The sequence below is a fragment of the Chiloscyllium plagiosum genome, chromosome 7 (genome assembly GCF_004010195.1).
Source record: "Chiloscyllium plagiosum isolate BGI_BamShark_2017 chromosome 7, ASM401019v2, whole genome shotgun sequence".
Classification (NCBI taxonomy): Eukaryota; Metazoa; Chordata; class Chondrichthyes; order Orectolobiformes; family Hemiscylliidae; genus Chiloscyllium; species Chiloscyllium plagiosum.
The window spans coordinates 53340495-53356146 of NC_057716.1; the positions used below are offsets into that span (position 1 = coordinate 53340495).

At 40.2% G+C, this 15652-nt stretch overlaps 1 protein-coding gene across 4 annotated transcripts in view; it reads left to right on the forward strand.

Moving 5' to 3' along the window:
- LOC122551600 (myosin light chain kinase, smooth muscle-like) overlaps positions 1–15652 on the forward strand; it is a 422603-nt gene that overhangs the window by 262384 nt on the left and 144567 nt on the right. For all 4 annotated transcript variants that reach the window (XM_043693744.1, XM_043693745.1, XM_043693743.1 and 1 more), the window contains one exon: positions 4202–4354. In XM_043693744.1, coding sequence (XP_043549679.1) covers positions 4202–4354 — 153 coding nt within the window. The remainder of the gene's footprint in view (positions 1–4201; positions 4355–15652) is intronic.

Below are 15652 nucleotides of genomic sequence, written 5' to 3' on the forward strand. Positions count from 1 at the left end.
GGGAATAGGACTGTGTCGAGGTAGTTAGAGATGAGTTCAGTGGGGCAGGAGCATGCTGAGACAATGGGTCGGCCAGGGTGGTCAGGCTTGTGGATCTTGGGAAGGAGGTAGAACCAGGCAGTGCGGGGTTCCCGGACTATGAGGTTGGAAGCTGTGGGTGGGAGATCTCCTGAGGTGATGAGGTTCTGTATGGTCTGGTGATGGGGGGGTGATCAGAATAATTAAACCTGGGGTTGCTCAACATGTCAGAATTGGAGAGGTCTGTATATATCTGAGAGATTTGGAGGGCTGGAGGAGATAGAGAGGGATGAGGTCATGGAGGTATTTGAAAATGAGAATGTGAATTCTAAAGTTGAAGCATTGCTGAACACAGAGTCACCGAAGGTCAGCAAGCACAAGGGTAATGTATCATTGAGACTTTGCAAATTGGGACATGGCCAACAGAGTTTAGAATGAGTTCAAGTGTATGAATTGCGAAACATGGGTAAACCAGCCAGATGAACATTAGATTTGTCAAAGCTAAAGGTAATAAAGGCATACATGTGGGTTTTTGCAGCACATAAACTGAGAGTTGGACAATGTCATGGAAGTAAAGGTAAGTGGGCTTGGTGATGAGATGGATTTGTGGTTGGAAGCTTATTATGTAAGCACATAGCAGCAGGAAAAGGCCGATTAGTTGCTTATTCCTGTTCCAGCATTCACATTTGACTGTACATATGTGGAGTGGCAAAGTTTGCTGTCAGTTTTATTGAATATAAATATAACAGCTAACCACCTTGATCTTTCTTGTGTACAGCAAAATCTGGGCATTAAGTTTTATAAATACATTTATTCTATTTTCATAAAACTTCCTTCTTATGGTTTGGTTGTACTTTTAGTGCAACATGCCTTCTGTAGTTTTTAAATTCACTCTTAAATCTAAGAAACCTGAAGTTAATCTAATATCTGTATATGTTATGGAGCAGTCTTATTTTTCTTAATTTTCGTAACAATGTGCAAGCCACACATAAAACAAATTCAGCAGTTTACGTACTTACAGACTGATCCTCCTCCACAAATTCAAGTTTTCCTCTCTCAAAGTTCTGAACTGGCATTTTTTTTTCAAAAATAGTTTTAAATTTGTTTGACTTTGATTCCCCCCCCCTAAATTCCTTTGCTTTAGGCACCAATAGGAAGCTTTTTCTCAATGTTCTGGTCACATGAAACAGTTTATTCAGAACAATAGTGCTTGCCAGAAGTACATTGGATAGTTCCGCTATTCAATGCAAGAATATTTTAGTAGTTCACAGCAGTTCACTTAAATGGTTTAGTTGAACCCATGCAGTACTAGAGGGACGTTACAATAGCAGATGGCTGTGTTTTTAGATGCAAACAAGAATATAAAACAAATTACAATCATGCAAAGCAAGTGTTGTGAGCCTGGACTATGAACGATCATTTTAAAGATAGGAGGGTTAAACCTGAATTATAGCAAAGATGCAAAATGGGCGGTAGCAGAGGCCAACCAAAAGGAAAATGGAAAAAGAAAGATGAAATCAAGACAGTACTGTCAGAAAAATGGTTTCCCAATTTAAAGACATATGATAGACATTCGTTTTTAAAAATCAGGACATAACAGAAATGAAAGACTTTGCTATTTAATGTTAAGGCACAGATTTCTGGAGGTATTCCAAATGATTTAAGAAAATTACATGACCAGTTTAAATGTTGAGCAGCTGCATAAACTCTGATTGTTTTCCAGGGTTGTAAGCTGAGGATCACAATAACAAAACCTCATTCTGTGCTCACATATAAATTCTTTAATGAATCACATTCTTAACATGGACAGGGTGAGGCTAGAGGACAGCAGCAAAACAGAAATCAGAGGTTTAATGACGGTGGAGCCAAGAGTTTTAAATATGAAACAAAAACCAGAACATGTTGGAGAAACTCAGCAGGTGCGGCAGCATCTGTAGAGGGAAAAGCACTGTGGTTTGGCTTTAAATGTGATGTGTGACAACATGAGATGAACCATAATCATCTTATTGGGATCCAAGATGCAAATTAAATGACCACACAAGCTCATTTAGGTATGATTAGATTACTTACAGTGTGGAAACAGGCCCTTCGGCCCAACAAGTCCACACCGCCCCGCCGAAGCGCAACCCACCCATATCCCTACATTTACCCCTTACCTAACACTACGGGCAATTTGGCATGGCCAATTCACCTGACCTGCACATCTTTGGACTATGGGAGGAAACCGGAGCACCCGGAGGAAACCCACGCAGTCACGGGGAGAATGTGCAAACTCCACACAGTCAGTCGCCTGAGGCGGGAATTGAACCCGGGTCTCAGGCGCTGTGAGGCAGCAGTGCTAACCACTGTGCCACCGTGCCGCCCATATGAGATGTTCAGCTATGTTATGACAGCTCATGTAGGCAAATTGACTCCTTCCGCTCACTCAAGCAGCATGAACACTTGGGTACAGGACATCTTGTGACTCAGTGGCACTGTCACTACCTCTGGTTTGACAACTGCCAGTTCAAATCCTACTTCATATCATGGCCAAGCTAGTTGATTATAAACCTGTAAATTCAGCTACACCAATGGCAGACAGTATGAGTGGGTGAGTTTTCTCATCAGCCGCAACCATGCAGTAGCTCCAGATCAACAGACTCGATGTACAGATTCTCACCATGAGCAAAGGTCATCTTCGTTCCCAGGAGCTACCAAACACATGCACACACAATACACTGGCTTCCAAGTCACAGTAATAATGGCAAATGGTGAGGATCCTGTGAAGAACAAAGTTGTCCACATTCTGTGATTACACAGCTGATCACACAGAAGTATGTACATGTCCGTATGCAGAGATCCATATACAAGAAAAATATAAAAATAATGCAAAAGGCTAGTGGAACATGGGGCTTTACCTCAAGAGGACTGGGATACAAAAGAACTAACTAATATGATAAAAATGGGAGTGCTGATGGATGTTACTAATGTATATTTCCAAAAACATTTCATAGTATTACACATAAAGGGCTTGTACAAAGGGAACCCATAAAATTGGAAACAATATATTAGCATGGATTGGCTATTGGTTAGGATATATGTTTAGTAGAGTATGGATACTAAGTATGTACTCCAGTTGACAGGAACCCAAGTACCTGTCCTTAGCCTTCAGTTTTTCATTAGATTTTTAAACGAATTGGATGAAGGAATAGAAAGCCATACAATCAAATTTACTGCCAGTAATAAGTTAGGCAACACAATAGATGTGATATGTTATAAAAACAAGACGCACAGACTCGGTTTATATTCCCTTGAGTATAGAAGATTAAGGAGCGATCTAATCAAGGTGTTTAAAATGATGAAAGGATTTGATGGGATAGGCAGGTACAATAATGTGGAGATCGCGAGATAATGATTCCTCTGTTGGGAGAATCCAGAACAAAGACACATCACATTATTATGAATGTTCAGAAGTGATGTCAGGAAGTGATTAAGTGTCTTGGAAATCTGTAATTCTCTCCAACAGCTTCTGAAGCTGAGTAAATTGTGAATTTAAAACTGAATGTTAACATTTTGTTTTATTCAGCAAAGATATTAAGATTTATAGAACTAAGGTGTGAATGTGGAATTAATGTGCACATCAGTTGGAATAATCAAACAGGTTTGAGGGATTGAATGGCAATTCTTGTTCCTGTTCTGCTATCTGTGACTACAGTTTGGACTATTTTAAATTTGCGGGGATCAGCAATGAGGAACTTCATTCTCCTGAGTTCTTCAGTATTTTAATAGGAATTTCTTAGAAACAGAGGGGATTACAGATAGTTTGCTCAAGAAAGAGGAGGTCAAAGCAGTTCAGTACAGACTTTCCTCTTGGGTATACTGCAGACAGCTCCAAGTAATAGATTTTGAAGGGTTTGCAGGCTGATCATCTTCCAAAACAAAGCTGCAGGCTACAGAGAGAGGTAGGAAGAATCTTACCGTCTAACCTTGTAAACAATTTTACAGATTCATATTTTGAAGCAGTGTGTTCAGACACTCAGATCATGGATGTTTGGAAATTAGATAATGTGCTTAATTGTTCATGGAGGAGAATGAGCTTTGTGAAGACATCCCAGTGGGGTGTGATGGTAATTTAACGAAACAGCTACACGATATTGTTCGAGGATGGTCTTTTACGGTTTCTATTTCCCTGTTTAATCTACAGATACACCCATTCAGTATGCTCACAGCTCATTTGAAAATGATATTGCAAAACTCTATATACAAGATGCTTTGCCAGAAGATGATGCTATTTATACCTGTGTAGCAGAAAACAAATTTGGAAGGACATCTTGCTGTGCTAAAGTGACAGTTAAAGGTAAGATAACCATTAAATATCTAAACTAAAAGATGTAATTAATATGGTAAACTCATGAACTATTTCACTTGAGCTTTCCATGTAATAGTAGTTGTACCATCACCCTTTTATTCAATTTCTTTTAATGGTTTAATTCTGCGCAAGCATTGGTCTAGAATTTTCTAAAGTGTGACAACATGGTCCATAGGTTAGATTTTATTCTTAATCCTTCAGCTCGAAAAACATCTGGCTTATAAAGTTCTAGAAGTGCTAGGTATTAACATGACCAGAGTAGCAAAACCAACCTCAGGGAACAATGGAGGCAGCAAATTTGGTCAAATCACAAATCATTGTGAGCATTGTCTCAATGCGATGTGCTGAACCAATTTTGCATTAAAAATGTTATGTGCATTTAAGCTGCTTGAATTGTCAATGAAGTTAGGCATTGAGTATTTTGTATAGTTTAGTTTTGCAATTGCCATCAAATTTTGAAAAAAATTACGTCACTCACAGTCTTGGATTCCTCAGTTGCTTGCATTGAGAGTGGAGATAGGTAACTCAATGCCAAGTTCTACATTAGTCACCATTCATTGTGTGTATTGCATCAGCGTGTTAGTATATAATTGATTTGATTTTCCATTTGGGGAAATGTCTAATTTTAGTTAATATTCTTGCAAGTTGTAAAGAGGAAAGATCAGAAACTTCATTAAAAAGAAATCACAAAGGAAAAAAATACATTCTGCTCCTGCAAGATACAATGTAATGCAGCCGACTGACAGACATCATTGACTGACCCTTCCTTTTACACTGGCTACTCCCTTCCTCATGGTCTTCCTCATTTATGCATCAATTTAAACATGTAAACATTTTTAAGTCTTTGCATTGTAGCAGCAACTTATAGAATCTAAGCACTAAGCTTACTCCCAAAATGACCAAAGACCATATTTAGAGGTTTTGTATGTATTATCTTGGTTGGATGGCTCAGTAACTTAATGTGTACCTTTATATAAACTTTCAAAAACGCATCCCACAGACTGAGGTCAAAGCTGCAAACATTTTGAGTGTAGATAAAAACAGTCACCTTGTTTATCATTTGAAATTCTTTTTTATACTTATTTATAGTTACAGTTTTCTGGCAGCCTGCTTCTGCTTCAAATATCTACCGAAGATTCTCAGAATTCCAGCACTTTCCCACACAATAGGCTGAATGTTACTTGTTTTTTAACCAAGTGCCAGTTGGATTGAGTTTTTTGGAGAAGTTTTCACTGCAAGGTCTCGTGAGTTTACTTGCCATACCTTTCCAAACTTGTCTGATTTACTATCTATCCCACCCCAGTCCTCCTATTCCTTCAGACAACTGAGATTGCACTGTGCCAAAAATCTCAGACCAGGCTGGCAACCTTGGAACAGGCTGGCATCTCCAGACTAGACTGGCATGGTTTAGTGCCATGGCCTTCACTCCTAGTCCTGGAATGAGAGAATGTTCCGCCTCTGCACCCTTTGGAAAACTATTCCACACTTCTTTATTTTTCCGACCAGAGCAGATAACTTCAATATTGAAATATAAGTTCACTACAAACTTTTGCAATCAAAATAATATCACGTATTAAAGTTCTGCATATTAGTAGATTTTTCTGCAAGGAACGACATGCGGCCAAATCATTTTGTTCTGCATTCATCAGGATAAATGCAAGAATACTAAACAATCACAACAATTTATACTCCAGGAAAAAAATGTTGATTGGATCAGATATTGCCATAAAGAAAAGGCTGCTGAAGTTCCTGGATAATTCAAATATGCACAAGGCTAAACATATTGTTTTTGTTTACAGAAAAGTTTTACTGCATTTGATTGTATGTAATTTCTAACAAGTATAAATGATTAATGTTACAAGCTTGACTGCTTATTGGTTCTTAATGTACCTTTAAGTGAGCTCAAGATCGTTCAGTATGCTAGAGATCAGAGTTAAAAAGTATGGTGCAGGAAAAATAAATGGAAGGGGAGAGGGCTGGGGGTGGGGGAGGTAGCTGGGAATGCAACAGGTAGATGAAGGTGGGGGTGATGTTGATAGGTTGGAGTGGAGGGAGGAGTGGATAGGTGGGAAAGAAGATGGACAGATAGGACAGTTCAAGATGGCGGTGCCGAGTTGGAGCATTGGAACAAATTGTAGCCACCCGACACCTGGTGAAGAACACCTCATCTTTTGCCTTGGGACCCTCCAACCATATGCGATCAATGTCAATTTCACCAGTTTCCTGACCTCCCCTTCCCCCACCTTATCCCAGATCTTGAACTGTCCTCCCTGTCCATCTTCCTTCCCACCCGCTCCACCTTCAACTCTGACCTATCATCATCACCCCCACCTTCATCAAACTATCACATTCCCAGCTGCCTAACCCCCAGCCCTACCCCCTCCCAATTATTTGTCAGCCCACTTGCCCTCCATCCAGCCCCACCCCCTCCCAAATATCTGTCAGTCCCCTAGCCTCCCACATTCCTGATGAAAAGGTTATACTAGAAACGCGACTCTCCTGCTCCTCGGATGCTGCTTGACCAGCTGTGCTTTTCCAGCGCCACACTTTTTGACTCTGTTTAGTATGTGCTACCCAATCACAAATTCACATCCAACTGTAGAAGTTGTGGAGTGCAGTTTTGCAAGTGCTGGTTGGCTGTGCACGATCTGGATCACAGCTATTTGATTGCATCAGTTGGGACATATGGCTTACGTACCTGTCATTGTACAAGCCCTGGAATTCATATATGCTATTGCTTGATTGTGTGATATGCAGGCCTTTATGGACTGATGGCAACATTATGTTCGTGGAAAGAACCACACGAGTAGCAATATTAAATAGTTTCCTCAATCTGTTGTTCAAGCTGTTTTGAGGTGCTTTGCCTTTCTGGAGTAATCTGAAGTTGACCAGGTACTTTTCAGGACTTTGGCCTATTTGCAAGTTTGCATGACACACTGTGAATAATGATCTGGTCAGGATAGATATTGTCCTGTGTGATAGTGTTAATGCTCACAATTTTCTTTGTATATGAGACTTGCACGGTGAACAAGTGGTTAGAGCTCAGTTTACATGCCAATCAGCACAAATCCCAAATGGTATATTTTCAGGTGAAGGTCCTCTATAGCAAACCCATTACTGGATTTCTCCATGAGCTCATCGAAGAAAGGGAGCTCATTGGTTTGCTTTATTTAAAAGTGACGTCGAGCAAGGGAAGGAATATATTTTTGTTTTCAGATTCGATGATCATGAATGTATTATCTATGCCTTAGAAATATGCAGAAGGTTCAAGGGTGGAGCCCATTCTAACAAAAATATATTGAACATGGAAATTGTAGAAAATGTTAGCGAGTACTGAAACAAGAGGGGATCTCCTGCCTACATCATCTATTTAGGCATACATCGTGTCCTTAAAACTGAACATGACAGCATGGGTTGCTAAATTCATAACTGTAATGAGTTAATGTTGAGAAAATAATGGCATATCTATATTGTAAAGTTGTCGTAGATTGACATTTAAAGAGTGGTACCTCTTTCAATGAATGTCGCTCTCTGAATTCTGCATGTGTACCCATATTGCCAGTGCATGCACCTAGACTGCACCTAAATATGGAGGAGAGCTGTAACCTGTTACTGTAACTGTGGTGCACTGCATGTCGTGAACAGCTTAAACTGTGCCACCCTGCCAAAAGAATATTGATGACAGTGGTGACTGTAGATTCTGTCAGCTGCGAAACATAGAGCATTACAGCGCAGTACAGGCCCTTTGGCCCTCGATGTTATGCCACCCTGTGAAACCAATCTGAAACCTTGAAGTGACTCACCAGCAAAGAGCACTGTCACCTTTGAAGCCATTGAGGGAGTATAGTGTCTCTTGCCCGTAGTTGCAGAAGAATGTAAAATTCAGCAACCATTTCTCAGGTAAGACACTCTGATGTTACCTGTCAATCATATTCAGGCATTTATCCTGTTCACCTTTGATTAGATTAGATACCCTATAGTATGGAAACAGGCCCTTCAGCCCAACAAGCCTGCACCGACCCTCTGAAAAACAACCCACCCAGACCTATTCCTTCACCTTATATTTACCCCTGACTAATGCACCTAACACTATGGGCAATTTGGTATAGCCAATTCACCTGACCTGCACATCTTCGGACTATGGGAGGAAACCGGAGCACCCGGAAGAAACCCACACAGACACGGGGAGAATGTGCAAACTCCGCACAGACAGTCACCCAAGGTTGGAATTGAACCCGGATCCCTGAGCCATCATGCCACCCACAATACCGCCTTTGGGTGGGCATTGCCTTATTCTTCAATACCTCTGCCTTCCAGATACTTGGTGTCATGGTTCGTCCTGTCCTTGGACCTGTGCATTTGGAGCTTGAGGGATTTCAGGCTGCTGCCGCTATTGCTGCACCTGTGCCTCTGTGTACTGAAGGCAATGGACACCCATGACAGGAAGGAGATTCGTAAGGGGGCTACTTAATTGCTGAAGACTTGGAGGCTGAAGTAGAGATCTGTTGTTGGCAGATATGTAGCTGTGCTGGCTGTTACGTGTAGAAACTCCTCCTTGTACATCCCTTCCCTGGCAGAGAATACCTCAGTTTTGCAATTGTAAAAAATGAGAAAACCCCTTGAGAAAAGTTGCTACCCTCCAATTCTGTCCTCTTCCCAACTTGGCAGAGAGGCCCCCGCCTTGAGTGAGGAGCCATGTTTGTAAGAAATGTCACAGGAAAGGAAAGTGGTGAGCATTAGGACAAGCAATTTCCCTTTATTGTTTTTGATGGTGGCCCTCATATGATGGGGCAGCAAGTACATTTTGAACACAAGATCTACTTGGCTGCAAAAAGCCTCTCAAAAATATCTTGGAGTCAAAAAAGGCACAGGAAAATAGCTTTCTCTTAACAAAAACTTTTGTTCAGATTTTCACCATGACAGAGAGGGTTTCCTTCAATGTGAAAATGCTGGAAGAAATTGGAAATTCCAAGTCTCACTCTCAAACCCAGCATCTCTCATTTTCGCAGGGAGCAGGTTTGGTGATAATCCATAGTTCATGTATACGTGATTCACAGAGGCAGCTGACTACTTAAGTAATCAGCTACATCTCGTCAAATTGAACTCTGAAATCCGAGAGTATGGAATGTGGAGTCTGGAGATTAGACCAGGTTTGAGCAGCTGTGTTCTCAGTACACTCTTTTTGGATAGCCAGCGTTCCCATTGGATCCTTCTTTGCATCTAGTCCTGCTGCCACTGTGTATCAGTGGTGAAACGTGTGAATGCTGATGGAGGTGGATGAGGTGTTCTGGGCTGACATGACTGATGACCAACCACCATAACTATCTTCTTCTGTGATAGGGTCTGACTCCAACCATCAGAATGTTTCATCCTGATTCTCATTGACTCCGGTTTGCTAGGCTTCATGATGTCACTAATTAATCAGATGCAGCCTGGTGTCAAGGGTGGTCACTCTCAACTCATCACTAGAGTTCAGCTCTTTTGTCCATGTTTGGGTCAAGGTTGTAATGCGATCAAGAACTGAGTGATCCTGGTGGATGTCAAACTAAGCGTCAGTGAGTATGTTATTGCTGAGTGGATATTGCTTGATTGCACTTTTGGTGACTCCTTCCATTGCTTTGCTGATGACTGGGATGATGATTGTGTAATTGCCAATCAGCTGTTCAGGAATTGTCCAAAAAATGTCTTTTTTTTTTGAAAAATAGTACTCATTCTTTCATTGCTCCTATTGACAAAAACCTATGATGGGATACAATCTCCATGACTGATTTCCTGATGCATGTTTTTTCACAAAATGATGTCTATTAAATAAACGTTTTGATGGATAACTACTTATGGGATGGAAATGTTCATTTATGTAAAGGGTGAAGCATAGAAGTTATTCAACATGGAACTGAAATGTTTGTTTACATTTCGGGACTAGTGGGAACAATATTAATGTATCAACTGTTTATTTTCTGTCATTGAGTGGTTTTCTTTCAATAGTGAAATCATCAATAAACTTTATCTTATGCCAGAAGGACTCCTGAGGTATACCCATGTTAGATACCAGGTGAGTTGGCATAGAGAGGGAAGGAAAAAAAGTGTTGTGGATGGAGGGGTACAAGTTGACACTAAGTTGGCAAAGGGTGTATCAGTGGCCATGGGAGGTGGGTAAATGGGTCCAGACTGGCATAGGTGATATGGCGATGGGGAATGAGTAGTTGGGCAGAGCGAATTTAAGATGTATACAGATAGATGGCATTGGTTGACATTGATGGGGCACAGAGAGTGAGGGGGTGAGAGCAGGAGGTATATGTTAATGTTTTAATAATGAAGGGTCTGTACTGGGGTCTAAAATCTTTTCAATTCGTATCAAGGACTTCAATGAGTGGAGAAAAGTCATGGTAGCTAAATTTGCAGATGATCCCAAGAGGGGTAGGAAAGTATTTTGTGAAGAAGACATAAAGAGGTTGCACATGATATCAATAGGCTTAGTGAGTGAATCTGGCTGATGGAGTATAAGATGATAAATGTGAAGTTTTAACAAGAAAATGCAAATGATTTAAGTGACTGCAGAACTCTGAGGTGTGGAGGGATCAAGGTGTTCTAATGCATGAGTAATAAAATGTTAGTACACAGGTTGAGCAAATAATTAAGAAAGCAAATTGACTGCTATCTTTTATTTCAAGATTAAAAGCGTTATGCTTCACTGTTTAAGAAATGGACGTCACTCAATAAGTTTTATTTTCTCTCAGAGAGTTGTGTAAATTTGAAACTCTCTCTCAGAAGGTGAGGAAATTTAATATTTTTAAAATGAAGAGATTCTTGTCAGACAAAGGAATCAAAATTAGCATGGTAGATGGAAATGTGAATTAACCATGATTTTATTGAATGGTAGGACATGCTCAAGGAGCTAAATGGCTCACATCTGCTACAAATTCATGTGATCGTAGTCTTTCTTTTAAAACTTCAATGACATTGGAGTTCCCAGGCAGGCTGTCCATTCAATCCAACTTGGGAACTGGCAGCCTTGCGCAGTCTGTCCAATGCAGCCACTCCCAACCCACAACCCAATCCAAAAATGGGAAGCGCAGGCAGCTATTTTGAAAGATCGAGTTTGCGGATCTGAGATTTCTTCCATCTCCAAAACCCGGACCCAGAATAACAATCTGAACCTCTCTCCTGTATTTGGAAACTTGTTTCCATCTCCTCATAGAGACACAAGTCTTGCCCCAGAAGTTGCATTAAATTTCGAAGGAACAGTGATGTGAATGCTCACATTTTCACTGTCTTTATTACTGCAAAGTCCAGGACAATGTATGTGGGAACATTGTGTACCTAATTTAATTTTGTTTTCAGCCTGCCTGTGAAATTAGAACCACTCAGCAATTATAGGGCATTCCAGATTTTTATAAGTCGCAACCAAAGATTTATGTACAAAATGTTTTACATTTCTTTTTTTCTTTCATTCCCTAAATTGTTTTTAAAACTTGGGACTAATAAATGTTAAGAAAGCCTTGACCGAAACATCCAGTACTCCTCACTTTTTCCAAAATGTTACCTGTGCAATGGTCATTTGAAACCAACTTGTCTACCATACTTTCATCCTTAATCCTCATTCCCAAGTGATAGCCAATGAAAATTGAATAGGCCACTTCAATTCAGGTGCAGTTCCTGTTCAATATTGTCCTGATAAATCAGAACACAAAAATAAGGCTCAAAGTCATAAAAACTTAGCCTCAGATCAGCCTATTGTCTGATTATTTTTAGACATGTCAGTTGATTTGATTATGAGCCTCTGTCCCATTTCTGTTGCACAGCCTCATGTGTGTGATACCTTGGAGCATCCAACTTGTAAGTATCCCGTGTGGGGACTTCTTGGTTGTCACACTGCTGAGGAGAAACATTGTCTCAGACCCTACCAGAAGAAACCAGTACTTCTTCCCCAACTATCTAACTGGCTATTACTTCTTCTAGCCTGTAGATGGCAATAACCCCTATTAATTTCTACATATCAACATGCTACAGTTTTCTCCTGAACAGCATAGATATTGTGACCAATGCACAAATACTTTAGTGTATTTTTTAGCTGTCTTTCTCTTGTCACTCTGCACTTATGGTAAGGAGGTACAGACATGTAATGCAAGAGGGAAAAACATGAATCTATCATGAAATACCTAAAATCGAGAGAATGCTGATGTAGGAGATTGGCACTAATTTATCATAAGGAGTGTTAAACTCAATGATTGGAGCTGATATTTTGCAGTTCTCTGCTATTGCTTGTTACAAGTTATTGCTTGAATTTAACAGATAAAAAGGCTTCAGTTATATTGGTTTCGAAATGAGCTGAATTATTTTCATCAAGAAATGCATTACATTTTGTGCATAATATTAAATTTCATCAGTTGCACTAAAGAATGAAGATATAAATTTAACCCAGAAACACATTATGAAGATTTAGTTCAGCCACCCACACTTGTTATTACCGGGATAGTGTTAATAGTTGAGCTTAAGAATAACAGAAGTATTGGAGACTTTCAATATGTTTATTTTAATGTCATCACTGAAGATTTAGTTTAGTAAACTGCAAGAAAGAAGAGTTGTTGTGTTTCAGGTTAGGTTTCAAGTATTAAGAAATTTTTTTTTTCTTATTGAATATTTTAGTGAAAATATTTAGTGGAAGGTATGGCTCTACATTGATTTTTGATCATGCCTTGGTTCTACTGTTTAACTACAGGGAAAAGTCTACAGACAGCAGCTTATTGATCATGGTACTTTGCGAATATCTGTGCCAAGATTATGAAAACACTCATTTTTATGATTGTAATTTATTACACATATTAATATTTCCTGTCCTCACCAGAGACCCACAAAATCAACTCTGCTTCCCTCCAAGCCACTTGAGGATATTACTGACTAAATGACCAATAGGCTGCCATCCAGAGGGACTGATTTTTATTTTGCAACAACTTATATTCATATAGCACTGTTGACATAATGAAGCCTCCCAAGGTCTTTCACAGCAACATTATGAAATAAATTAAGACACCAAGTTACACCAAATATTAGAGCAAATGGCCAAAAGCTTAAGTAAAACGGTGTTGAAATAACCCCATGGAAGCTAACATCCTGTCACCACGTTGCCCTTTATCTACATGTGCAGATGGCATGGACTCTGATCAGCTAGCTCAGAGTCAGTCCCTCAAATGAGGAGAATCTCTGAGACTCCTGGTTATATCTGTCAGCCAGGGCTCCCTGATTTGCCCAGGTTAATATCCTCAATTGGGGAAACACACTCAATGAAATCCACGTGGCCAATCTCATTCCAATCACAAAAGTTGTCTTATAGGAATAAAGTGAGGTCGAGCATTGTACAAAAGGAACTCCAGAGCTTGGAGCCCAGACAATTAGACATTGCAGCCTCTAATGGTGGACCAAAAATCAGGTTAGCTTAAGAATGCAGAGTTAGATGATCACAGAGGATTGTGAGCTGGGGGTGATTAGAATGATAGGGGAGGGTGAGAGATGAAATGATTTGAAAGCAAGGATGAGAATTTTAGCATCAAATTCATCTCAGTGTAACCAGTGTGAGCTCAAGAGACAGGTGAGTGAAATTTGGTGAAAGTTAAGACACATGTAGCAGATTTTCAGATGACCTCAAATTTACAAAGGGTAAAATGTGGGACATCAATCAAGTATGTATTGAAATAATCAAGTTTTGAGGTAACAAAGCTATGAATTGGGTGTGATAATAGATGAGCTGAGACAGAATAAGTTTAGATGATATTCTGGGTGTAGCAAAAGGCAAAATTTCTAGTATTGGTGTGATATCTGGTCAGAAGTTTAGCACAGGGTCAAAAATGACATCAGAATTGTGAAGAAGCTGGTTTAACCCCACACTATTGCCAGGGAGAAGCATGGAGCCAGTAACTAAGGAATGGAGTTTGGAACAGGAATTCAAAATGTTGGCATTAGTATTCCCAATATTCATGTGAAGGAAATTTCTGCTAATCCAGTAATACTAATCAAATAAGCTGCATGATCATTTAGCATCAGTGAAGGAATCAAATGAGACACTGATGAGTTGTTCAGCTGGGTTTTGCCAGCATACATGTAAGACTAAGCTTTAATTTTTGCATTATGTTGATGGGGGTCAAGCATGTAGTTGGGAAATAAGAAATAAATCCTTGGGAAACACAAGAGCTAATGGTACAGGGAAAGAGAAATAATCTGTTGCGAGTCCCACAAGGGTGGCAGATATATGGGAACACCACAACATTCAAGTTCCCCTCCAAGTCACTCACCATCCTGACTTGGAAGTACATGGCTGTTCCTTCACTGTCGCTGGATCAAAATCCTGGAATCCCGCCCCTAGTGGCATTGTGGGTCAACCCACAGCAGGTAGACTGCAGAGATTCCTGGAGGCAGCTCACCACCACCTTCTCAAGGGCAGCTCGGAATGGGCAATAAATACAGTCCCAGCTAACGATGTCTACATCCCTCAAAATGAATAAATAATAAAAATCTCAAGATGTAATGTGATAGATAAATATGGAGCATGTGAGTGTAATTCCGTTCACGTAAATGACAGTGGAGAAGCATAGAGGAATAATTGTTTAGCTGAGTGAAAGGCTGCAGGCAAGGTTGAGGAGGAAAAGTTTACATGTTTTACTGTTTCATTATGAGATGTCATTTGTGACTTTATTAGAGGTGTTTTGGAACTGTAGCCAGACAGAAACCTAATTGAAAGGAGACAAACATGGACTTCCAAGAAGGATGAACTACAGTTTAGGAAGGAAGGTAATATTCAAGGCTTTGGAGAGGAAAGGGAGTTTGCAGATTGGGTTGGGTGGAGTACATGGAAGAAACAGTGGGGTGGTAGGTTGTTTCTTTGAGGAGAGAGCTGATGATGGCAGATTTAAAGGAGAAGGGAAACACCTAAAAAGAAAGAACTGTTTATTGGCTAATGTGAGAACCAAGAAGAGAAATTGGGTTAGCTGATTAGTGGAAGTAGGATAAACAGGTGATGGTTCTCATGGACAAGTTGAGATCAGAAAGGTCGTGCGAGCTTACTGCATGGTGAAGGTACTAACTTCAGAGGAAGTTTGGTTGATGGAAGGAAAGCTGCACAGGCAGCTTTCAGGTGGTTTTGAACCTAGTAACAAAGAAGCCCACAAGCTCCTCACACCTATTGATGGAGGTGAGGATGGAAGGCCATGGAGGAGGGCTTTAAGAAGACATTGTACAGATAGCAACTTTGCACTGGTCTTGGAACCGATCTGGGTCCAGTAGAAGATGCCCTTC